The sequence below is a fragment of the Canis aureus genome, chromosome 3 (genome assembly GCF_053574225.1).
Source record: "Canis aureus isolate CA01 chromosome 3, VMU_Caureus_v.1.0, whole genome shotgun sequence".
NCBI lineage: Eukaryota > Metazoa > Chordata > Mammalia > Carnivora > Canidae > Canis > Canis aureus.
Window position 1 is genome coordinate 32,831,670 of NC_135613.1, and position 24,863 is coordinate 32,856,532.

Below are 24,863 nucleotides of genomic sequence, written 5' to 3' on the forward strand. Positions count from 1 at the left end.
GGATGCCGCCCGAGTCACGATTGGAGAAACTTAGAGCCACCAGTGGGGCGCGGTGGGGCGGGGCCGGGGGCGAGGCCTGCCCGGAGGAAGTGCGGCTAACGCACAGCATTCTGGGGCCGGAAGTGGGGCCCACGCTGCGGGCTTGCAGTAATGGCGGCGGCGCGGGGTAGAAAGCGGTAAGCTGGGGGTCTGAGGACCAATTCGGCCTTCCGGTGGGTGCTTATATCCAAAGAGGCTCTGACTGAGCGTCTCCGTGTTCCTGGGGCAGCAAGGCTGGGGCAAACCGGGATGGCGGGGAGTCCTGACACCGGCGTTGTAACCTGCAGGCGCCTGGCAGAACTGACGGTGGACGAGTTCTTGGCTTCGGGCTTTGATTCTGAGTCTGAGTCGGAGCCCGAAGGAGCCCCAGAAGTAGAGACGCGGGCCGCGTGTGGAGCCGACCGGAGCCTGGATGGGCTGGGCGGGAGCCCCTGGTCCAGGTGAGGGGAGCGGCTCCGGTGGCACGTCCGTAAAGCAAGCCCTTCTCCTGGCCCACCCCATCGCATGAATGTTGACCTCCGACCCCCTCCCCCAGCCCAGACCCTTGGGCTTATTCATTCCCTCATCCAGCGTTTGCTGAGGTCTTGTTCGCGGACGAGCGTTTTTTGTTACTTTTTTAAAAAATTGAGAGAGCGCGGGGGGGAGGGCGGGAGGGCGGCGCGGAGGGAGAGGAAGAGAGACTCTCAGGTCGACTCCCTGCTTGAGAGCGCCGAGCCCTCTATCTACCCTGAGAGCACCACCCGAGTCGAAGGCAAGAGTCGGAGACTTAACTGAGCCTCCCCGGGCGCCCGGCAAACCTTATTTTAGGTGGTGGGCATGTGTTAGTGAATAGCAATGTTTGGAAGAGCTCAGGCATTCACCTATGATTCGGGTGAATCATAGGTATCGTAGGTTAGAAGAGATAAGTGTGGCAAACAGCGAAGAATAACACGAGGGGTTAGGTGAGTAGGGAGCACGTTGGGGGCGCCTGTTGTGTTTGGTGGAGGCGGCCCTTGGAGGAGATGCTCACTGAACAGAATCCTGAGGGGTTTTGGAAGCCACACAGGGGAAGAATGCTTTGGTGTTTCACGGATCAGGAACGGCCAAGCTGCTTTTGCCTCGTTGCATCCGAAAGAGCAAGATGGGTCACCAGCAGCTCTACTGGAGCCACCCGAGGAAGTTAGGCCAGGGCTCTCGTTCTTGCCGTCTGTTCGGACTGGCACGGTCTGATCCGGAAATACAGCCTCAACATGTGCCGCCAGTGTTTCCGTCAGTATGCCAAGGATATAGGCTTCATTAAGTTGGATTAAGTGAACTTCCTTGAATGGGTCATCCAAGATACCTACCTTAACTGCAGATGTCCAAGATACCTACTTTGATGCCGACTCATTGTACATAAAATAAAAACACTCCAATTATGCAAAAAAAAAAAAAAAAAAAAAAAGGAACAGCCAAGCTCCTAAGGTGGGGGTAGGTCTGCACAGAAGTGTGTGTCTGAGAAGTGGGAGGAAGAGTAGTAGAAGAGGAACCTGGAGAGATGGTGATGGAGTCAGATCTCGCAGGTCATCTGTAAGACGTGCAGGTAAAATGGGAAGTTATCTCAGGGTTTAAACCTGTGAAGTGATGTCACAGGACACAACACAAAGGGGTGTTTTGAGAATAGGTTGGAGATGGTCAGTACCGAGATAGGGAGACAGAAACTATGGTAATTGGGACACTTGAGAGATGGTGCTGGTTTAGGAGGAAACATGAGGGAATTTGAAGGATTTTTTTTTTTTTACTGATGAGATATCGTGGCACTTTGCATGCTGGGTATGAAAGATAGAGCTTGTCTTCCCTTGAGTCCCTGGAAAGGCAAGATTACCAGCACCTGAGATGGAGCAGGGTGCTGGCAGAGCAAGTTTGGGAGAACCACAAGTTTGGTGTTGGATGTGATGGGGTTGAAACACAGGTGTTGGGATCCCTGGGTGGCGCAGCGGTTTAGCGCCTGCCTTTGGCCTAGGGCGCGATCCTGGAGACCCAGGATCGAATCCCACGTCAGGCTCCCGGTGCATGGAGCCTGCTTCTCCTTCTGCCTATGTCTCTGCCTCTCTGTGTGTGTGTGTGTGACTATCGTAAATAAGTAAGTAAATAAATAAATAAATAAATAAATAAATAAATAAATAAATAAATAAAATAAAATAAAAAACACAGGTGTTGAAATGTATATAGAGAGACTGTTGAGTATATAAGTCTGGAGTTTAGGGGAGTGGGGGATCTGCTGAAAACTTATCCCTGGAAATCCCCCTGCCTTAGTTGTTGATAGTTGTTGTGGAGCAAGCAGATCAAGCCCCGTAGCTTCTCTGTGGAGCCTGGGAGGCTTAAGTGTGGAGGACAGGAAGCCTCACCCCACTTCCCCCATCTCTGTGAGCTGTGCCTGTGTGTTGTACTTTGACGACACTCACTTTCTCAGCCGGCGGAAAGGTCGAGCATCTGAGCATAAGGACCAGCTCTCACGGCTGAAGGACAAAGACCCTGAGTTCTACAAGTTCCTGCAGGAGAACGACCAGAGCCTGCTGAACTTTAGTGATTCAGACACCACTGAGGATGAAGAAGAACAGCTCCACTCTCTGCCAGACACGCTGGAAGTGAGGGCCTAGGCAGAGTTGGGTGGGGGCAAGGGCACACTTAGGGCCTTTTCATCCTGCTTCAGCCCAGCCCTCTGTATCTGGTGCAGGAAGCAAGTGTGGAGGAGGAAGATGCAGATGAGGATGGAGTCCCTGGAGGGCTGAAGGGGAAGAAAAGGGATTCTGTTCCCGTGACCCTTGCAATGGTTGAGAGGTGGAAGCAGGCAGCAAAGGTGAGAAGTGGCATGGGGTGGGCAGCTGGACTCCCCCCACTTTAGGAATCTGCCCTGGGCTCATTTCAGACGCTTGGATCTGTGCAGTTGCGAGGAGGTAGGTGGGAGGAGCCCGTCTCTGAGCACGGGCGCTGGACTCCTATTGAGCACCAGGGAATCTCACATAGTTCTTTCTTTATGCTGAGAGGCTCCAGGATTACATGCTCTCCTTTGTTTAGAGATCCTAGGGGCTCTTGCTCTCTCTCTCTCTCTCGGTTTCTCTCTCAGGCTCCCTGTTACCTGAGTGCCATCGTGGGCAGAACATAGTTTCTGTGTCTTAATGGAGCCAGAGCCCTTTTTTGAAGGGTTCTGCATTGGTTTTGCAAGAAAAGGAAAGGACAGAAGGGAGAATCCTAGGTACTACTTGTCACAGGCCACCATGAAGATCTGGAACCCTTAGCCTTTCCCCTGTGGCCCTGAGCCAGGCTCCCTGCCCTTCCAAGAAGATTCTGGACTCCTTTTTCTCTTCCTTGCTTGTGGCTCCGTAACACTGCCTCCACCTCTGCTCCATGTCTCAGAATGTGGGCAAGGGATGCTTTTCTCTCATAGAGCAGGTTTCTGGAACTCTGGTTGCCTCTCACTCTGTCTGACACAGCTGGTTGCTCCCCCAACATTCTGGGTCCTCTTAACCCCTTTAGCAGCACCTCACTCCAAAGCTGTTCCACGAAGTTGTGCAGGCATTCCGAGCTGCTGTGGTCACCACCCAAGGAGACCAGGAAGGTGCTGAAGCCAGCAGATTCCAGGTCACGGACAGTGCTGGTGAGTTGGGGCAAGGGGATGTGGGATAGTGGCTTTTTGTTCTACCTTTTGTCCTGTGAATGGCATCTGTAGTTTCCTTGTTGCAGTGTTCAACGCCCTGGTCACCTTCTGCATCAGAGATCTCTTTGGCTATCTCCAGAAGTTGCTGTTTGGAAAAGCCACCAAGGACAGTAGTAGGTGAGAGGGAAGAGGGGAGGTAGAGGGGCATGGTCAGGCCCCCCACATTAGGGAAGGCAGAGGCTTTGTGATATAGTGGCCCTCTCTAGACCCAGCCAGGATGGAAGGATGTTGAAGATGGAGCCAGGCCCTTTGCAGAGTTCCTGGGAGAGGGTGGGCACTCATGGCCAATTGGGTGGTTTTGTCTTTTTTTTCCTTTTCTTTGTGAGAAGGTAAATTCCTTACCCATAATTCTTCTGGGGCCCAGAGTGTGTGCTTGACTTTGCACCACTACTTTTATAGATCAGGATGCTGTTTTCTTTGCTATTTTTCTCTTTTTAAATGAATGTTTTGTTCACTTCCTTCTGTTTGCTCTGGGGATTGTGTGTGCTTGTAAGTAGGTGAATTTGAGAAGAGGCTATGGAAAGTCTTCAGAGGGGAGAGAAGAGCAGCAGATGGGTAAAATGGGAGGGATATTTGCCTGGGAGGGTCATAGAGCCACATGACTAGGAGGTAGTAAGGGCACAAAAGGTCAGATTGCGCTAGACACCAGGGAAGGGTCCTGCTGTTACCACCTGTAAGGGAGGCAGGGGGCAGTGGCACAACTGGGGACACGAGGATCTGTGTTTGGTGGAAGCTGCCAGAGTTGGACTAGTGATCAGGAGGGTATGGCTTGGTGGAGGTAGCCCTGTTTGAAAGGGGCAGGGAAACTGACAGACCTTGGGAAGGTGGTGCTGGCATTGGCCAGGCATGGGCTTTTGTGTGAAGGGGACCGTTGCACTGGGAGAACAGGGTTCACTCAGATGGGGTGGGTTTGGTCTCTCTGCAGGGTGCTGCAGCCGTCCAGCAGCCTACTGTGGGGGAAGCTCCGGCTGGACATCAGGGTTTACCTGAGCTCAGTTATACAGGTGCAGTTACAATGGGGAGAGGGCCTGCTGGGTCCCACAAGGCCTGGCCACATCTGGTGGTCCGGTCCTTCCTTGTTGCCCAGATGTGACTGGGTGTTGGGCCTCATAGACCTCTTCTGCTTCCCCAGCTGGTGGCCTGCATAACGGAGACGACGGTAGCGGCAGCTGTGCTCCAGCACATCAGCAGCTCTGTGCTGTACTACTTGACCTTTCCGAAGCAGTGCCGCATGCTGCTCAAGGTGTGCAGTTCCCTTCCCGTGTTGGTGTTAGGGTGGAGGTGGCATCGGCGCCCATCCCCATCTTGCCCCTTGCTTGGCCTCCGCCTCTATCAGCTCTCTATTCTTGGGGTTGCAAGACCAGTCACGTAAGGTGGCAGCTTTCTGATGTTTCTGCTGAGAACTGCAGTGAGACATGCTCTTCTTTATAACGTATGTTCCTGGATCTGTGTGTAACATGTTTTTGTGGTACTGCTGTGGGGAAAGAGTGTGCTCTGTTCTACATTTTTGTTACTCCCTATTTGAGCTCTGACTGGTTCTCTACTGAGGTGCTTTGGGAAGGGCTGTCTCCTAGCCTTGACCACCGGGGCCTCTGACAGCCTTGGGGAGGCTGGGGCAGGCAGTGATGTCACACCTTTTGCAGAGGATGGTGGTCCTGTGGAGTACAGGTGAAGAGACATTGCGTGTACTGGCCTTCCTGGTCCTCGTCAGGGTCTGCCGGCACAAGAAGGAAGTCTTCCTGAGTCCCATCCTCAAGGTAACGCAGGCCCGAGGCTCTTGCCTCCAGTGCCTCCGAGTCTGTGTCCATCAGGGTCTGGTGGAAAGTCTTGGCCTGAGGGCTGGGGAGCTGCTTTTGTGGTCAGCGCCCCTTGTTGGCACCACGGCCCTGGGATGACCCACACCATCATCATAGTTTCCTCCCTGAGAAGTTGGGAACAGTGACAGGGATGGGAACTCTTGGCCCCCAGGGGCTGCACATGGACTGCTCTGCGCAGCTCTCTCCTCAGTGGCTGAGGACATCAGGTGTGTAGAGGGATGGGGACCTTGCTGCCTGCCTGCAAGCCTGGGGTGGCCTGTCCCACATGGAGTCCCTCTAGAAATTCCCAGATAGGCCTGGCACATAGCTAGAGCTTTTTTTACCACCCTCATCCCCAGTCCCTCTGTGGTGTCCTGGCCTCTTCCTGCAGTTATTCATGCTGCAGCTTCCTTGACACTCCACCTTCCCTATAGGACCTTTCCTCTCTGTACTGCAGACTTAGTACATGAGATTGGTGAGTGGACACCTGTGGAGGCTGAGTAGCAGCAGCAGGGGGCCCTAGGAACAGGTGCTATAGGAGGAGGGGGTCTCAGCAGACATGGCCATGGCCAGACTGTGGTTCCTGCAGTAGCTCTGAGGGAAAGGCCCAAGTATCTGGTGGTGGCTTTGAGCTGAGTGGTGGGTACATATGGCCCTGGGAGCTCTGGTGGCTCTGACTGCAACTTTTCTGGCAGCAAATGTACATCACATACGTGAGGAACTGCAAATTCACCTCCCCCAGCACCCTGCCCTTCATCAACTTCATGCAGCGGACCCTGATCGAGCTGCTTGCCCTGGACACTGGCATTGCCTATCAGCACGCCTTCCTCTATATCCGCCAGCTTGCCATCCATCTGCGTAATGCCATGACCACACGCAAGAAGGTGTGTGATTGGGCTTGTTGGGGGAGGAAGCCTCCCATCTCTTAGGAGAGACAACCCAGCACCCTGGTGGGGTCAGGGCCCTTGCTGGTGGGGGCTTTGGCAACAGGTGGAAGGTGGGGACGTCTCTGAGGGTGGGGGGTGGGGAGTTTGGGTAGGTGGGCACAGTGTTGCTGCTACCTGGGACCCTGTGCACAGGGTGGGTGAGGAAGGGCTGGGCCTCTCCAGGACCCCTGAGCTGATTTGGAGATGGACTTCCCTCTGTGCCCAGGAGACCTACCAGTCCGTGTACAACTGGCAATTCGTGCACTGCCTCTACCTCTGGTGCCGCGCTCTCAGCACTGTCTGCCCGAGTGAAGCTCTCCAGCCCTTGATCTATCCCCTCTCCCAAGTGGTAATTGGCTGCATCAAGTGAGTCAGGGGTGGGCAGGGCTGCACTGAGGGCCAGAGGAGGCCAGGGCCAGGGCTACCCGGGCAGTTGTGGGGGTCAGAGTCAGGGCTATGCAGGGAGGCATTCTGGAGGGCCAGGCAGAGCTAAGTCCCCAGGAGTGTCTGGCCAATCCCTGGGCCCTGGGATCTGCTATTTGACAGTGCCTGAGGAAGGACAGGGGGTGGTGGTGTCTGTGGCCCAGTGCCCTGCATGGGAGAATGCCCCAGACTCATGCATTCTGGGTGATGCTGGGTAGGAAAGACTGTGCAATTTGAAAGGAACTTGGGTTTATTACCATGGGGTTCTTGAACAGAGCATATCTGGTATGATGTGCCACATTTCAGTTGTGACTACTAAGCTGTGGTCAGTGGGGACAGATTGGAGGAGCTGCCTGTGGTTGGGTGGCTGCCTTTGTTGGCTGGGAGGGATTGCCCCTGAGCTCCTGAAGGGGGGACTTTGAAAGTAGGGGCAGGGGGATCCCTGGGTGGCGCAGCGGTTTGGCGCCTGCCTTTGGCCCAGGGCGCGATCCTGGAGACCCGGGATCGAATCCCACGTCGGGCTCCCAGTGCATGGAGCCTGCTTCTCCCTCTGCCTGTGTCTCTGCCTCTCTCTCTCTCTCTCTGTGACTATCATAAATAAAAAAAAAAAATTTTTAAAAAAAAAAAAAAAAAAAAAAAAAAAAAAAAAAAAAAGAAAGTAGGGGCAGGGAAGAAAGCAAGCCTTGAATGAACGAACCATCTCCCTTTGCCACCATCCTGTATTAAAATGAAGTGAAAAGTCAGTTGGGGTGTTTCCTCATCCCGGTGAAATAGTGAGGAGGCAGGGCCTTAAGACTAGAATTTCAGTCAGGGCCTTTTGTTCTGCTTTGTTGTGTCTAGAGGAATCAGAAAGGGCAGGTGTCCCTCTGACTCTGAGAGAAATTGACAAGAGGGCCCCTTCCTAAGATTAGAACCCCAAGGGTTGGAATGAGTCATGGGCAGCCAGGTCAGGAGGGTGAGGCTGATTTGTGGGATCTCTGAGGCCCAGGCCTCTGCTCACCTCTGCTTTCCCACGTGCCCCCAGGCTGGTCCCCACTGCCCGCTTCTATCCCCTGCGCATGCACTGTGTACGCGCTCTGACGTTGCTCTCGGAGAGCACTGGCACCTTCATCCCAGTGCTGCCCTTCATACTGGAGGTGAGAGGGTGCCTGTCACCTGGGGTGGGGTGGTACAATGCCTCTGTGCTGTTCTTGGAGGCACTTCTTGCTGTATGGAGACCATCTGTTCTGAGATGCATGTAACCTTCCAGAGTGCTGCTTTTTGCATTTGTAGAGCAGGTTTTGTCAGGACATTGTTGAGTGCAGTGCCTTGCTACCTGCCCAAGCTGGTGCTGTGTGTTGGTAGGCCAGAGTGGCAGGGAGAACAGGCTGCTCTGCAGGGCTGGCCTGAGGGTGCTGGTTTTAACACGCTTGGGTCTTTCTGGTCTGTAACAGTGAGCAGGAGAGCTCGGCCAGAAGCCTAGAAATGATTCCAAAGCTGTATTTCTTTTCCTGCACACTCCTGTGTGCATCTGTGTGTATGCGTTGATCTGCGTGTACACACATGTGAGTGTGTCCTTGTATGCCCACACGTGCATATAGCTCAGGTAGGGAAAGGTTGTGGACTAAAGCCCAGAAATCCACTAGGGGTTAGGCCCCAGCCCACTCTAGACCTAGAGAGGTGTTAGTGTCCCTGTTCACCACATGGGCTGGATAGGGGTGGGCTCAGTGTAGCCAGGGCTGTTCTTTGTGTCTCCTTACCAGGTAGGGGAGAGAAAGCAGTCTCCAGAGGGTTCCTATTCTGATTTCTTCTTTTAATTTTACTTGGCTTTTGTACTGATCCCAGCCTCTGTGTGCCTCAGCCCTACTTGGCATGTCCTTTTGACCCCCAGGCATGTAGGCCTCTCCTTTCCAGAGAAAACAAGTTACAGAGGCTGAAGCAAAGCTCTCTGCCTCCAGGGAATTTCTGCCTTTCCCTTCCTGGGTGGGTGGAAAGGGGGTTGAGAGCAGTCAGGCTAGAGAAATAGAGAAAGGGCAGTGCCCCCCCTAGGAAAACACTTTGTTGTTACAACAGTTACAGTGCTTTCTGTCCGGGGTTGTGCTGAGCCCAGCTGGGAAACCTCATCCCGGCTCTGGTATCTTCAGCATCAGCTACCTGTTCCCCCTCAGAACAACATCCTGGATCACCCCTGTGAGAGGGTGGTGAGGAGGGGCCAGGTATGGCTCCCACTCTGCTGCCACAGGGCAGCCTTCAGCCTTTGGACCTGAGGGTGGGCTTCTCCAAGGGCGGAGGTCGGTGAATGCAGCTTGTGGTCTCTTGAGGGTGAGGGAGTGGAAGCTCTTTAGGGCTTTATCGGAGACCCCCTGTCCGTTGGTGTGTTACTCCCAGGGATGCAGCCCTGGGGTTGGCACCAGACCTCAGGGATGCAGTCATGGATGAGGATGTTGTAGTGACAGTGGCTGTGTGTACAGGAATGATCTCCTGACGCTGATGCTTAAAGTTTCTTGGTTTAGTTTTAGGAGAGAGTCAGGGTGTGTGTGCTCCTGTTCCTGCCCCCATCGGTCCCACTTCATTCCAGAGAACTCCACTGTGGAATGAAGTGATTCCCTTGGAGGCCAGAGCTCTGGAAGGCAGGGAGTCTGTGGGGCCACAGGACTGGCGCTGCATATGGCTGCTTGTCCCTGGTTCCAAAATGGGTCCCTAAGGAACCAGTGTATGGGTGGAGTGTGCGGTATAGTGGGGCATGAGCTACAGCAGGCCAAGCTGATGTGGCCTTGGGACAGGTTTTCCAGCAGGTCGACTTCAACAGGAGGCCGGGGCGCATGAGCTCCAAGCCCATCAACTTCATGGTGATCCTGAAGCTGTCCAAAGTCAACCTGCAGGAGAAGGCATACCGGGTGAGGCCAGCCTCCAGGCCTTCTGTGGAGGGGCTTGGAGAAATGCCTTGGGTAGAGGTCACAGGTAGATGTCATAGGGCATTAGGGTCTGTGTATGGGGTGACAGCAGTTAGAGGTGTGTGGACACGAGGGAGCTCACTGCCCTCCAGAATTTGTGTGGATCTTCATGGGTGTCTTGGGGTGGAGAAAGCAGTGTTCCCTGGCCTCAGCCACACTCAGTGGCTCACGCACTCAGTGTGAGTGTGGCTTGTGGGGAGGCTGTGGAGTCACATCCTCTGATTTCCACCCTGGAGAGTGAGCTGACATACTGGCCTGCTTTGGAAGGTCACTGAGCTTCCGTCTCCCCTGACATTCCCCTTTCTTCCCTGCTGTCTCAGGATGGCCTGGTGGAGCAGCTGTATGACCTCATCCTGGAGTACCTGCACAGCCAGGCCCACAGCATTGCATTCCCTGAACTAGCACTGCCTGCCGTGCTGCAGGTGTGTACCACTGTCTGGTTCCCCCTTCCCTGCCCAGATCACTAGATGGCCTGCTTTGTTAGCAGGCTAGACTGTCTTAGTGGGCTCGGCTCCCCATTTACGTAAGGGGCCAGGAGCAGAGTCTAACCTGAGGCCTCCATGTTGGCACTGCCTCAACATGGGAAGTACGAACATAGGGGTGTGGATCTTTAGGGGTGGGGCTGGCCCAGGTAAGTCAGCAGGGGCCCTAGGACTTGCCAGCTCCACCCCAGGTCTGCCATAGTCCAGGGACCAGACTGGCTAAGAGGTCTACCCTAGGGGTAGTTGGGCTGGAGTGGGCCGAGTCAGACTGGTTTCCTGACTCTAGGCTTTCCCAGGTGGCCCTGGGTGGAAGCCCCAGTCAGCCCCATCACAGACCCTGTCTCAACTTTCCTTCAGGTGATACAAGAGTGGAGTAGGCGTCCCTTCTCTCAGAAGTCCCTTCTGGGCCTCTCTGGGAGTGTCCATTTGCTTTTAGACCAGATGTTTCCCATCTTAAAAGGGCAGGTGCCTGTCATAGGACGGGTCAGGTGGAACAGCCTGTCCCTGTCTGACCCTGGTGGGCAGAACCAGCCCCCACAATTGTAGGTCTGCTTAGTGAGTAGGGGTGGGGCTGCTCACCTGGCTCAGAGCCCCATCCAGACATGGGTGTGGCTGAGTGCAAGGCTTTATTTCTGGACTCTAGGTCCAGGGATCATAGTCTGGAACAAGGCTCAGCAAACTGTTTTGGTAGAGTCAAATGATAAGTATTCAAGACTTTACAGTCACTTGATTTCTCGTAACTGCTCAGGTCTCCCCGTTGATATACAAAACCCCCACAGAAACACGAAAGTAAATGAGTATGGACATGTACAAATACAACTTTATTTACAGAGACAGGCCAAAGGTGGGATTTGACCTGGAGTGTAGACCCATGCTGCCCCACTGCTGCCACCCATGCCTCTGCATGGCCTGTGGGATGGGCCATCTGCTCTCCAGCTATCACAGGCCCAGGCAACAGAGCTCATGTGGCCCCTGCCTCTCACATTCTGGTGTGTGCACTTGGGCCTCACTCCCCAGGTGTGTGCACTAGCACTCCTGGCTAGGGTGCCAGGACATGTGCACTAGGGCCGTGAGACACACGAACCCATGTTTCCTGCTTCTCCATTATCTCCTTGGGGTCCTGTGTGACCCTGGCAGATGGTGTGGTGCAGAGCATCCCTGCATCTGGACCTTGACTGAGCCCTCCCTCCCTTCTGCAGCTGAAATCCTTCCTCCGTGAGTGCAAGGTGGCCAACTACTGCAGGCAGCTGCGCCAGCTGCTGGAGAAGGTGCAGGAAAATGCGGAGTACATCTGCAGCCGCCGCCAGGGGGCCTCCTTCAGTGTGGCTGACCTGCATGCAGTGGTGAGTTGGGAGCTGGGGAAGGCGGCATTGCCTGAGGGCACCAGTCAGCACAGAGCTGGGCTTTGGAGGTTTGTGCAGAATGGGACATGATCCTGATCCTCTCCCCACAGGATACCTGGGAGAAGCAGACCCGAGAGGAGGGAACCCCTCTCACCAAATACTACAACCAGTGGCGGAAGCTGAGGGAGCGAGAGATCCAGCTGGAGATCAGTGGCAAAGAGCGGGTATGTCTGCAGGGAATGTTTGCTGGGGGGTGGGCATCACCACTGGTTTGTTTGAAGATAAAGATCTAGCTCCCTGGCTGTATCTTTAAGACCAGACTGGGGAAGGCGGCTTGTGGGAAGGGACAGTCCCAGGGATGAGGTCAGCTGATGGTTGGGGCCTGTTCCCAGCTGCAGCCTGTCCTGTGGCTGCTCTGAAGGGACAGATGTTGTGCCGAGCAGAGTAATCGGGGGGCTTCTCTTAGGGCCTTCAGCAGGAGGTCACTGGAGGCTGGACTGGCTAGGGACTTGGGGGGTGGGAGTGGCTGGACTGACCCTGTTACCCAGGCCAGCCCGTGGACAACAGGAGGGTGGGAAAGGAGGTGTAGGAGGGGCTATGCCTCTATAAGTCTGGGCCTGGCCTGTGTGGGACAGTGTGACTTGAGGGAACAGCTTCATGCTGAGTGGCATGCCTGTGACTGTGTCCTTGTGCTGATGTTTGCTATTTCTGGGAGCCAGAAAAGGGAGGGATTGCAGCTGGTCTTCAGCCAGTGTGTGGCTGGAGCCTCCTCACCTGCCTAGCAGGACAGCTGTCCAGGAGTCCTACCTGGTGATGCCGACCAAGAGTTGGCTATAAAAAGTGGAGGACCGGTTGGGAGGCAAGGCTTAAAGGGAACAAGGGAATGGGACAGTGGGTTTGGATAGAGTTGGTCTTTGGGAATGTGAGGGAGAGGAAGACCGTAGTTGTGGTCAGGGTTCTTGCTGTGGTTGTGGGCTAAGCCTTAAGATGGAGATCAGGCCTAGGGCTAAGACAGGACAAGTTGGGGACTGGGCTAGCGTAGGCTCTCAGAGCCACCTTGACCACCCTCATCTTCTGCTCTGGTTCTGGATCCTTCCAGCTGGAAGATTTGAACTTGCCAGTGATAAAGCGGCGGAAGGTGGGAGACCGTAAGAATGAAGACAGAGTGGAATTTAAAGACCTCTTTGATCTGCACAGTGATGAGGAAGATAGTACTGTGGACTTCTCAGAGAGAGGTAGGGTCCTGAGCTCTTTCTGGGTAAGGGGAAGGCGGACTTAGAAGGCTTCCTTGCACACCTCCTGGAACCAGGAGAGCGGGCGCTGGCTCCCACCTCACTGCTCACTTTTGCTATGCCCCTCACCAATTCTGCTTGTCTTGGGGTGAGGGCCTCCTGGAATTAGGACATGTGTCCCCAGACCTTGTTCCCTTGCTCCCACTCCTTGCTGGGAACTTGTGAATCCTCTCCACCTGCCCAAAGGTGGCCTGAGGAGAAGATGGGTGGGTGTGGGGTTGTGAGCTTGCCCCACCCTCCCGCATTAGCTGCACCTAGTATGCATTAGCTGGTGGGCCTACTCCCATGGGCTCTTTTTCCTTGGTCCCCAGGGAAGCCTGGGTCCCCAGGAGCTTGGCAGAGGGTAAAGGAGGAGGAGGAGGAGGAAGAGGAAGAAGATGAGGAAGATGAAGAAGATGGCAGCTGTAGCAGCCAAGAAGTCAGCAGTTCAAAAGGTGAGTGTTTCCTGGAGGTGAGGAGTGGTGCTGTGGCCCTTTGAATCTTTCCAGGAGCCCAAGGCTGTCATGGGCTTAGGTGAGTGGATAGGCAGGGCCATTGGGTGGGAGTATGGCTCTAGGCTGGGCCCACACCCCTCCTTGGGGATGCCAGGCCAGCTGCTCTGTTCCCACTGGCTCTGGCAGCCAGTAACAGCAGCACCAATAAATTAATTAGGACTGTGATTAATTAGTGATGAGTAATCTCTAAGGCTGGCTTCTTCCCGATAAAGCAGAATTTATGTAGCCTCGGTCTTTTCCTGCAGATGGAAGCCCAGACACAGAGGTGGGCCTGGATGACCAGGAGCTGTGGCGGCTGGCCCAGGGACCAGAGGATGAGTTGCAGGATCTCCAGCTGTCTGAGGAGGACTGAGGGGTGCCAGCCTGGGGACCTGTGGGAACTGCTGTGCAGTGTTCCTACCTCATCAGGCAGTCGGCGGGGAATGTGGCTTCTTGGCTGGCCCAGAGGTCAGGCAGGACGCGTGCCATGGGGTAAGGGCAGTAGATGGTGGATGGGGCTGTTTTTACAACATGAAAGACCAGAAAGTACTGAACCCTGTGCAGATCCCTGGAGGGGTGGCTATGGGGATAGAAACCAGCACTGTAGAATCTGTCTACCACTGCACCCCACAGTTGAGAGAAGCTGGAGTGGGACCCTGCCCTAACCTCTCACCCAATAGCAGGCTGCTGAAACCCTGGAGAAGAGCAGTCCCAGTCCCAGACAGAGCTAATAGGCAAGGCCAAGGCCAGGGTGGCCTGACATGCCTCCTCTCCTTCCTTTGTCATTCTTTGGTTTTTGTCTGCAGGTACCCAGGATGCAGAGTCCCCGGGCTCTCTGTACCTGGCTCTACTGCCACCCCCAGAAAGTTCTAGAAATTTTTCCTCTTAAGTCACATTTTCCGTTTAAAAACTTGTGTTTTTGCATCCAAAGCCAAAACAAAATTATGCAGTAGGGTGGGTGTTTTGCATCAGAGCTGCTGGCACTGAAGGGCTTCAGGATCAAGGTGGCTCACCCACCAGTTCAGCACAGAGGCTGGGGAGGGTCTGCAGGCCCTGGGAGCAGAGCCACAGTTCCATTCTCTTGCTTAGGTGAGGCTCGGCCAGCAGGGGGGTGGCCACCTGCATAGGGGGAGGGGGCCATCGTTGGGGACAGGGACTGCTCCCCAGAGGTGAGCTCCCGCTCTGGGGCCCGCAGTGTTGGTGGCTGCAGCGGCAAAGCCACAGGGAAGCTGGCCATGTAGAAGACTCGGCCTAGGCGCTTGGCCACCTGTGGAGAGATGGGCCTGGGTGGGGGCCTGTTGGCTTGCAGCCATAAAGAGCCTTTGTGCTGACCCACCATTGTCTGGAAACAACTGGTCCCAGATGAGACTCACCTGGGCCCGGATCTTGAGAGCAGGCCCTAGCTTCAGCCCCATGGTGGTCAGGAGGTGCTCCTCTGTCAGCAGGGGCAAGGTCTCCCCATCAATTCCTTGTTCTCTGAAGACCTGAGGGACGGTGGGGGGGGGGGGGGAATATCAGGGCCTGAGTGCTGGGACCAGCGCCTGCCCACCATGCTGGGTCCCTCCAGCCCACCAAGGGCTAAATGCCTGGGGTTGGCCCAAGGTTTTCCAGAGAGAAAAGGGCCAAGAGAAGCTAGTTTGCTAGAAAAACTTGTAAATGAAAGGAAGACCTTTGTCTTGGGCACATACCATTGTTGGAGGCAGAAGCATTGACATGGTGGGGTGCAGGGAGAACATGCAAAGCATCCTTCTCCCTCCCTACACACTGCTTTTGAGGAAGGGAGATTTTGGGTGGGAAGAGGCATTGGGGAATGGAGAACTCAGAGCCATCTCAAAAAAGGTGTGTCCACTCCTGCTCCCTCACCGGTGCATATTCTCCGCAGCCAGACAGGCCCCCCACAAAGCTGCAGACATCGTCCACTGTCCACTTGCTGAGGTCTTCAGGGGCTGTGGCCTCCTCCCCATCCATGAAGAGTCCCCCCATGGTGCCTGGTTTGGGGGGTTGGTATTACTAGGGCTATGGCCAGCTCTTTCCTATGCACCCACCCCTGTTGGTTGGCCTTTTGCCCAAATTGTTCAGAGATGGACTGATAAAAGGGTTTTTTTTTTCTCCCCATGGACACCCTCCCTAAGACCCCAGGCGGTGGTGGGACTGGGTTTCCTTCCACCCCATGGAGATCTAAAGCATGGAGGGGGGTATGCCCACCTGTGTGGAAGTAGGGGCTGACGGCGTAGGGTAAGCCCAGGGGCAGTGGAGGGGGCAGCATGGACCCTGAGAGAAGCCCCTTCCCTTCAGGGCTGGCCCTTCCAGTTGGGGCTTGGCCCAGGTTGGGGCCCTGGCCCCCAGCAGCCACCATCTCAGAGTCCTCTCCTTCTGAATCCTTGGGGGGCTCATCCTCAGAGCCATCTTGTGCCCAGAGCCCAGCCCCCGTGGTCTCCTTGGACTCACTGGAGTGGGCTGAGGCAGGGCTGGGGCCCCCCTTCCGAGGGGCTCGGCGGACAGGCTCCCGGGGAGGGGTCGGGGGGCCGGGGCCTGGGGGTCCCTGGGGGGGCAGGGCCAGCAGCGGCGCAGAGCTGTGTCTCAGCACCAGCATGGCCCCGCGCCGCTGCAACTCCTCGGCGCCATCGGACGGGCGCAGGGCGGCTTCGGGCGCCAGCAGCTGCGGGCGGTGCGCGCTCTCCAGCTCCTTCTGACGCAGCAGCTCTGCCGACATCTCCAGCCTGGACCAGGAAGAGCAGACAGTAGCGTGGGTCAGGTAGTTGGGCAGTGACGCCGCGGCCGCCACCTCCCCCTCTCCCCCTTCTTCCACCCCCTACCTCGCCGCCACGGCGCTTAGGCGCTTACCGGGCCAGGTTTTGCTTCCGCAGGAGCTCCTGCTGCCGGGCAAGCATCTCCGCCTGGGCAGGGGGCAGGAACCCGTAACCTGGTGGGAAGGGGACAGACCACGAGGCCAGGTGGCCGAGTGATCTAGGGCCACCCATGCCCACCTGTCTGTCCTTGGCTTCAACGGGGAGGGGCGGGGTGCTCCGAACGCGGCCGGGCACCAGCAAACCCGGATGCACCCGCACGGACAGCCTCGTGGCGCCCACTCGCCAGCCCCTTCAGACACCAAGAGCTCGCACACCCGCCCACTCCTCACCTGGGGTCTGGCACAGGGCCGAGGGCACCCCCAAAAAGGGAGGCCTGAGGTGGGGGCCCAGGGCGATGTGGGGGGCATTCTGGGGCGACAGCAAGGGAGGCGGCTGCGACAGCTCCCTGTGGACGACAGGGCGGTAAACGGGGCGAGCCGCAGGCCCTCGCCCCGCGCGCCCCCTCCATTCCTGTAACTGCCTCGCGCCGCCCGCCCCTCCGGCCGCCGCCTCTACTAATTGCCGGCCCCGCGGGCGGTCGATGCGCTGCTCGTTATGGCTCCGGGTCGCGCGCCGCCCCCGCCCCCGCCCCCGCCTGGCGGCGCCAATTAATCTCGGCGGCGGCGCGGAGGCGCTGACCCGGCGGGCGGCGGCGACTGCAGCGGTAATTACCGCGCGGGGAGCGCCGGGCCCCCGCCTCTCCGCCAGCAGTGGACCCTGGGCGGCTGGGCGGGTGGGGGGCGCAATTAGCTGCAATCCAGGAGGTGGGGGAGGCAGCTGCAAATAGCGCTCGCGGTAGGAGGGCGGGGGGCGCGGCGTTGTTGGGGGGCGTACCCTGGCGCCCGGCGGGAGACCGCGGAGAGCTGCCCAGCCGCTTAACGCCCCCTAGCTCGCTCACCCCTTGGCCTCTGCAGGTGGACCAGCCGGGCGCGCGGAGGTGGGGGTGCCCCCCGCTCCAGCTCTCCGACTTCAAGGCTTCCAGACTTCGCGCTGCTCCCCCCTCCCCCCGCCCCGTTCTGCCCTCTGCCCTCCCTCCACACCCCTCTCTCCACGGACTTCCCCAGTCTGCCTCCAGCCCTTCACCTACCTGTTGGGGGGACAAAGCCCTCAGCTGTCTCTGGGGCACCTGGATTCAGCGAGTCCCAACAGTTGCTCAACAGAAACGGCAGTCACCCTTAACACCCTGCCCAGAGGGGTGGTCACCCCCACGCATTCTACTCCAGAGTGTTCTGGGCCTCTGACCAGCTCAGCGGGTGTCAGGACCCTTCTGCAGACCATGAACCTAGGGCCAGCACAATGCCTGGCACACTCCGTCCCAACACGGCCTCGTGTGGCTGTGATGGGGGAGGTACTCGATTGAAGGCAGGTGACAAGGTAAGGAGATGCAGGCTGTGGACGTGACCTGCAGAAACCAGGTACTAGGTTTCTGATAGGCCCACCTCAGCTTTGTATCCAAGAAATAAGCCAAGAGAAAATGGGGACCTCTCCTGTGTGAGCACCCAGTACCTCTCTGAGAAGGATGGGGTGCCAGCTGGCACGGTGCCCTCTCGGTGCTGAGCCAGGCCCTGCTTTCGACGTTGACCTGCAGTGGATGAGGGCAGGTGGACTTCCAGGGCACTGGGACTCCTCACAGCTGCTGCTGCCACCTCCTGCCGGACCCTTAGGAGATCTGGGAGTGGGGAAAGTGGTCAGTGGTGACCTAGAGGCCAGGCTCTGCCCAGGACTCTCGCTACCTCAACCCTGGTGAGTGAACGACACCAAGGAGATCAAAAGCTGGTCAGAGTACATCCTTAAAATAACCTTGCTGGTTGGTCACACAGAAAGACAAACAGAAGGCCACAGGACAGAGGAGACCCAAATCATTACAGTGCAACTAGCTTCATGGTGCCAGGAATGGGGGTTGGGAGGCACCCACTTGTATTGGGAGGGGAGCTGGTAAGCATTTGAAATGGATATGGGGAGGTCAGTAACCAAAATGCAGTGGGAGGGAGGGAAAGAGCCGGCAGATGGGATTCTGTAGTGCGGGCATGCTGATACGGACAGGAGTTCAGAGGTTCTGGAGATGGGTTGTGCAAAGACCCAAAAGTGAGGGCGCAGGCCTGCTCCTGGAGGATGGGAATGGGCTTCCAACCCCAGACTAACGCTGCCCAGGTGCCCCCTTCTAGATAACAATGCAGCGCCCCCCAGGGCGCCTAGCACTCTGCTCCCCATCCAGGTCCCTCCATCCTGCTCAGGGCCGGGCCTCTGAGTACCCCCCCGCAACCCCCCATGTGTGCAGGCTCCGCCGACATCGCCGCCGCCGCCTGTTTATAAATTAATTACCCGAAAAGCGGAGGTGGGTCCTGCCCGGGCCGGGTGCCAGCCCGCAGAGCCCAGCCGGCGCGGCCGCCTGCATCGATCCCAGCGGGGCCCCTCGCCCCCGCGCCCGCCCGGCGGCCTCGGTTATTTACAGTCGGCTCCGCGGCGGGGGCGGCGGCGCAGGGCCATGATTGACAGCCCGGCTCCCAGCGCTGCTCCCCGGTGGCCGGCGCCCCCTCCCCCGCGCAGGCCAGCGGAGCGGGCCCCAGGCAGGGCAGGGAAAGCAATTAAAAAGGAAGATTTTTAAATTATTAACATTTGGTGAATTATTCAGGCTCTCGGTGCCTGACTGCCCTGGGGGACAGTGCCTTGTGTAAGGAGAAGAAATCCTGCCCTCTTCCCAGCACCCCTCACCCACCTCCAGCCAGAGAAGCCAAGCTAGGGGCAGCGCCCTTGAGCTGGGGTCTGCTGGGCTACGGTGCAGCTGGTCAGGGTGCCAGATGGTGGGTGAGTGAGGGGTGTCCATAAGAGGCAGGAAGGACAGATGGACGAGCACAGGGTGGGGAGCCTGGTGGGGCAGGGACTGTGCTGCTGAGCGCTTCTCCTGAGCACCAGGGAAGTAGGTCCTGGTGGCCATATCCTAACTGCCACCCGATCTGCCTTCTGGATGTCCTAACCTGACTGCTCCCCTCCTCCCAGCCCCTTCCATGTAGAGACCCAGGCAGACCCCAGGCAAGGTGTTCAGCACAATCTCCCACACTGCCCTGATGGCGCTACAGTAAGAAGGACTGCAGCATACAGATCAGGCAACGATAAGGTGTGTGTACTACTGGAGAGGGGCAGGTTCTGTCTCTGGTTCTGTCCCCACCTCCCACTCTCACTGCGGCTCATCCCAGACTCAGTTTCCTCACCTGTGAATGACAGTGCTTGCATGCCACAGGTAAGGGGTGGCCCAGCTGGAGAGTCTATGGGAGATGATGGTAGGGGTGGACTGTACAGATATGCAGGTGGGGGATCTCCCAGAACTACCCAAACAAGTGGCTGCCTGGGCAGAGGGAGGAGAGTCACAGCAATGCCCACCTAAAAGGGGGGTGAGGGGCCTACAGATCTGCATCCAAACCCAGCCTTGGTGTCAGCAGCCAAAGATCCCAGGGCTTCTTTCCAGGGTAAGCAGAGGCCTGCAGGGACAATGGAAACCCAGCACACACAGGTAGACACTTGGTGAGGGATGGTGTCACGGGATGGGAGCACATACCGTGGCTGGGGAGGCCCAGGTGGTACAGGCGCTGGGGGTCCTCAAAGGTGCTGGCCTCACTCAGGGCAGACACAAGCCGGCGGTAGTGATCCTCAGGGGCCATGCTGGGCCCAAATTCTGGCAGCAACAGAGTCTCTGTTGAGGGGAGCAATGGTGAGGGTATCTTCCTTCAGATACTGCCCCAGGAGAAGGGCAGGACCTCTCCCTCTTAGAACCGGCTGCTGGGCTAATTCTGCCCTGTGCAGGATCAAAGTTATCCCCCTCCCTCCTTGTGACCTGTCCCTCCACCTCCTAGTTGAGCTCCCACCTTGGGGTGACTTGCTTCGTGCCTTCTTCTCCAGTGGGCAGTCACTGCTGATGTGGGGGGAGCGGCCTAGCCTCTTGCCCAACAGGTCACCTAGGGGAGGGCAGAGTGAGCCCCATCATGTGTCTCTGGGCTTGGAGGGGACAGAGTCTGGGAGGGCCGGGGGTAGGGAGGGATCCAGCCCAGGCCTCGGCCCCTACCAGCTCCATCTCAGCCCAGAACCAAATCCAAAACTGCTCAGGTGCCTTTGGGTCCTGGCCACATCAAAGACTTTTCCAGTCCAAGGTCCCAGGCCTTCAGCCAGAGGACATCTTGCCAAGGTCTGGGCAGGTCAAGGGACAGTTCTGATCCTGGATTTTAGAGTATGTGTGTATGTGATGGGAAATTGGTGGTAGCAGACTCAGGTGGCAGCTCAGGACTGCACAGGTGCCCTGGTGCCCCTACCCAGCCAGACTAGTCTCCTGTGTAAATTAACGGGCCCTCCGGGTCATTCTTTTTTTGTTTTGTTTTGTTTTGTTTTGTTTTGTTTTGTTTTGTTTTGTTTTCCTCCGGGTCATTCTGCTGAAGAACTGAAGGCTTTGGTTTAGATTGGAAGCCATCTCCCCTCGGTTGAGGAGCCTAGCCTCTATGGCTCAGGGAAGTCACTAGGCAACAGGCCCCAAAGGTCAGGCACACCTGCCACATCCACTCTGGGCACCTCCACCGAGGCCACACCCTTTGCTGCCCTCAGAAGGCCTGAGCCAGCACCCTGGCCTTGCCTGTCACATACACGCTCACCTGCCCAGCTGGGCTCTGAGCTCTTGAGGGCACCCCTGAACAGTCACACCTGCTGTACATAGTCTGGCCATAGTAGCAGGGAGACCCAGCCCCACCCATCTCCCAAAGCCCTCTCAGGTCCTACATCCAAACCATACTCCTCTGTCTTTCCAAGTTCGTCCCTCTCCATCCCAGCCCCTGGTCCTTCCTTCCTGGGCTCAGGGCCTGGGATAGCATCTTTGATGAATGGCTAGGCAGATGTCCTGGTCTCCCGGGCCCACCCCAGTGCTGGCCTGTGGGCCAGGGCCCTTGCTCTTGCCCCCTCTCCAACCTGACAAGGCTGCCTGGCTGGGTGGGGTGAGGGCTATCTGCTCTGTGAACCAGACTTGCCGTGACACCTCAGCAAGGCAGGCTTCCCAGAGCCTAATTCCCAGAGCCTAATTCCTTTCTCTTATTCCCTTAATCTGTCATTTTTATCAGGCCGGGGAAGTGCGGCAGCAGTGAGAGGCCGATCAATCTCCACTTTACAGCTGACAGAATGGTGCTAATAACTTATTGATCTCAGCCACCTCACTGCCACCGGTCTGGGCTCAGCAGCCCAACCCCAGGCCCTACCCAGAGAGGGACGAGGTCCTTCACCGCTTGACTGAAGGGTCCCTACCTCAGGGATCTGTCAGGACAGGTAGGAGCACAACCAGCCTGAGGGCACCTTGAGGAGGCCAAAGCTGGCCCCCAACAGCCTTGGGGCATCAGGGCCCAGCTGGCAGGAGGGCCATAATATCCAGCTGTGCCAGGCCTGGAGGCGGGCCTGGGCTTGGTCCACACCTGCTGCTCAGGCCCCATCCTACACATATACCTTTTCCTCTTGGGTTTAGCGAATAACCCAGCCCTCTCCCTTCCCTGAGTTCTTCTCCCATTTCCCACAGTGGAAACTTCCCCCTCCCCTTCCTGTTGGGGGATCGGGTTCCTCTCTATCTGGGGGAGGAGCTGCTGAAGGTAGAAGAAGGACCCATGGGGAGACCCAGGCCCATGGCTGCAGTAATGTCCTGCCATGGAGATCTGAGGGTTCATGAGTCCCTGATGAGGGCAACAGTCGTAAGATGGCAGCTGAGCCCCTCACCCACGGCCCTTCCTATCCAGGGTCCAGGGAGGGACCAGGGCCGGGGCTGTAGGAATAGAGCTGACATGTGCTCCTGGGGAAGCAAGAGGCAAGGACAGGCAAATGTCCCCAGCCAAGGGCCAACAGGAACAAGTGGAAGCCAATAGGAGACTAGAGCCCCAAGAAGAGGGCAAATTCTCACAAGACCTGGACACAGCACAGATGTGACACTTTACGCAGAGCACCTGAGCCCTGGAGTGCTTGCCTGCACCTCAGCATAAAGTGAGAGCGAGGACGCAGGTGTGTGGCATGGTGATACCCACACACAGACCGTGAGCTGGGGTGTCTGGGCCATACCAGGGCCCCAAGCACACAGCCCTATCGGAGAGCAGGCCACACATGCACATCGGTGCCCGTGGACTGTGAGGTCTCCGTGTGTGCAGGCAGCCGGGGGAGGGCCTGCCGGTTCAGAATATCTCAATCACCGGGGGCTCCCATGGCTCTGCCGATCGATGGGGCAATTAGATTTTATCAGCTGCCTGCTCAGCCACCTCCAACAAGGCTGCAGAAGGCCCCCTCACACCCAGCCCGCAAAGGCCTTCCCAGGCACAGGCATGCCTGGGAGCACGAGGGGGATGACTACCTCCTACCCAGCCATTCTCAGAGCTGTTAACTACTGCTGGAAACTTCCCTGCCCAGGGCCCAGAGGGCAGCAAGGGCCCCCTGCCAGCAACTTTGACCTCCCCTCTTTCAGTGAAAGCTCAGCCACCACCCATTCTCTGCAGCAGAGCCTCATGGCCAAGTCCCCTCTGGCCTGTTCCTCTGAGGAGGGCCTAGGTCCCCCAACTGCCCCCTCCTCCTGAGCTCCTGCTGCCTCCAGGAGCTGTCCCTCTGAGATGACCTCAGGAGCTCTTGGGCCAGCACTCTCCCTTCCCACCCCTGCAGAGGTTCAGGCTCCAGCCCCCCCATCTCTTAGGCAATGAACCTCTTTCCTCTAGGAGCCTTTGCCCATGGGGTTGGTGGGCACTCTCATGCATGCAGAGCATGTCCCTGCCCTCAAAGGAGGCATTCAGGATGTGCATTTCTGGGCCTCTCTGAGGCCTGCACATCCCTGACTGTCCTCCCTGCTTCTGCCCCTATGAGAAGGGGGTGGCAATGGCCTTGACCACTCCGAGCCCACCCCAGGAGCAGCCATGGTGGAGCCACAGCCCCTGCCTCCTGTCTGCCCGGCTGGCCGGGATTAACACAATTACCATCACACGGAGCCCCAGGGGACAGCCAGCCTTGCCACCTCCCGCCTCCACTGGCCTCCCTGGCTGCCAGCCAAGGCTGCTAGGGGTGGCGGCATCCAGAGCCGCTAGGCAGAGACACTGGAAGGGTGGCAGGGCAGATTGTCCTCAGGCTGAGCTGCAGTGGCCCTGGCAGCCCTGTTCTCCCCCCCCAGCTCCTCACCTGCAGCTCCCAGGCCTATCTCCACACCACCTCTCTGGAATTCACAGCGGCTCTGATGCTCGGGCATAACGAGGTGGCGGCTGCGGTGGACACTGGATATAAGGGTAGGCAAGTCGCTGTCCTGGCTGCAGCGAAGCAATACAATGAAGGTGAGATCCCAAAAGGCCGTGCACCCAGCCCTGGGCACAGCAAGTGCCTGAAAAAGCTCGAGTGTGGGCATGCATAGTGCCAGAGGACAGTCTGTAAATGTGCAATGCCTCCTGCATACCTCTGTGTGAGTCTGTGACAGCACACATGTGGGCATCCCCAGAGCAGGTCCCAAGGGAAACCTCTGGTGGGTGTGACCTACCCAGGTCTCACCCAGGCCCATTAGGACCTACCAGGTGTCTGCCAGGCCTCTGTCAGGCCTGGGGCCCTTACGCTCTGGCCCCACCGCAGCTCCCAGGGAGGTGTATGCAGAGCACGGGAGCCCAGCTCAGTCTTGCCATGCTCTCCCCATAGTGACCAGAGCAAACACCAGGCAAGGGGGTGTCTGCTCATGAGGAACAGTGACCAGAGAGGACACGCACTGTCACACATGCACCTACTCCTGCGCCAGCTGCTTCATTAAGAAAGTTGCATTTACTCTTCCAACTAAAACCTGCAACTACCCACAGACCCTCAATTTCTTCAAATAAGGAAAGGAAACTGAAATTCAGACCAAAGTCCTGCAGGCAATGAGATGTGTACACAATAGGGACGTACACACGGGCACGTGCAGGCTCATGCAAGGGCAAGAGCATGCACCTACATTTGCACATACACATAACCCTCCCTCCTCCCCCGCATGTGCCCATGACACCGGTCTCCCCAAGGCCCCCTGCTAAGAATCTCAGCCACCAGGAATAAACAAGTATTTAACTCTTCTATTCCCTTTATTCCCTCATTTCTCTTTTTGGTAAATCAACTCAATCCTACAGCACAGGGTCCCAGAGGAAACGTTAGTGTGATTGTGTGTGAACAACCCCCAACCCCATTGTTCCTTGTGTTCTTAGCATAGAGAAGGGTCACCTGCCACCTTTCAGATGCAGCCTGGAGCAACAGGAGGTCAAGACAGTACAGAAGAGGAGCAGCGAGGGCCTGGGCACCCCACCCTCCCCAATACCCTTGCTCCCTGGCCCACCTGTAATAGAGCAGCCTCCCAGCTGGGCCGCTGCAAGGAGGCCTCCACGGAATGACCTGGGAACCGACCCTAAACCTCATTAAATAGCCCCCAGCCCCCCTGGCCTGGGTGGCTGGAGCAGGCTAATCCAGGCTGGCCCCTAAGCAGATCAGTTTCAGCCCCAAAGACTCCAGGGCTGGGCTCTAGAGCCTTCTGGGAGACCCAGATGCCAGATCTCTCCCCACCCCCACCCCCCTCCCAGAAGGAGAGAAGGCACCTCCCCCCCCAAACACACACAAAGAGGAGGGCAGGTGGGACTAAGTACT

At 57.2% G+C, this 24,863-nt stretch overlaps 2 protein-coding genes, 1 long non-coding RNA gene and 1 pseudogene across 14 annotated transcripts in view; 3 read left to right on the top strand and 1 right to left on the bottom strand.

Moving 5' to 3' along the window:
* Positions 1–56: 56 nt before the first annotated feature.
* NOC2L (NOC2 like nucleolar associated transcriptional repressor) lies at positions 57–13,937 on the top strand. Of its 2 annotated transcripts, none has more exons than XM_077891762.1 (19): positions 57–176; positions 327–479; positions 2,471–2,645; positions 2,735–2,857; positions 3,535–3,655; positions 3,742–3,832; positions 4,641–4,719; positions 4,848–4,958; positions 5,359–5,472; positions 6,207–6,395; positions 6,664–6,803; positions 7,885–7,996; positions 9,623–9,736; positions 10,114–10,215; positions 11,475–11,618; positions 11,729–11,842; positions 12,718–12,853; positions 13,222–13,344; positions 13,650–13,937. In XM_077891762.1, the coding sequence occupies exons 1-19, from the start codon at positions 151–153 to the stop codon at positions 13,754–13,756; spliced, it is 2,274 nt and encodes a 757-aa protein (XP_077747888.1). In that variant the 5' UTR covers positions 57–150; the 3' UTR covers positions 13,757–13,937. The 2 variants fall into 2 exon arrangements, with proteins under 2 accessions (XP_077747888.1, XP_077747890.1); XM_077891764.1 differs by having other exon boundaries at positions 3,538–3,655.
* On the top strand, positions 736–1,425 carry LOC144310590 (small ribosomal subunit protein uS14 pseudogene; annotated as a pseudogene).
* Positions 11,076–24,863, bottom strand: part of SAMD11 (sterile alpha motif domain containing 11) — a 56,502-nt gene continuing 42,714 nt past the window's right edge. For 9 of the 11 annotated variants that reach the window (XM_077891758.1, XM_077891756.1, XM_077891754.1 and 6 more), the window contains 10 exons: positions 23,397–23,521; positions 20,093–20,182; positions 19,786–19,920; positions 17,739–17,901; positions 16,523–16,638; positions 16,228–16,306; positions 15,589–16,103; positions 15,247–15,371; positions 14,757–14,867; positions 11,076–14,650 (listed from right to left, as the gene is read on the bottom strand). In XM_077891758.1, coding sequence (XP_077747884.1) covers positions 14,405–14,650; positions 14,757–14,867; positions 15,247–15,371; positions 15,589–16,103; positions 16,228–16,306; positions 16,523–16,638; positions 17,739–17,901; positions 19,786–19,920; positions 20,093–20,182; positions 23,397–23,521 — 1,705 coding nt within the window. In that variant the 3' untranslated portion in view covers positions 11,076–14,404. The remainder of the gene's footprint in view (positions 14,651–14,756; positions 14,868–15,246; positions 15,372–15,588; positions 16,104–16,227; positions 16,307–16,522; positions 16,639–17,738; positions 17,902–19,785; positions 19,921–20,092; positions 20,183–23,396; positions 23,522–24,863) is intronic. The other 2 variants (XM_077891753.1, XM_077891751.1) reach the window with 2 other exon arrangements.
* Positions 15,946–24,341, top strand: LOC144310591 (uncharacterized). Its single transcript, XR_013376266.1, has 4 exons — positions 15,946–17,975; positions 19,230–19,347; positions 21,326–21,527; positions 23,389–24,341. It is a non-coding gene; the product is annotated as an uncharacterized LOC144310591 (long non-coding RNA).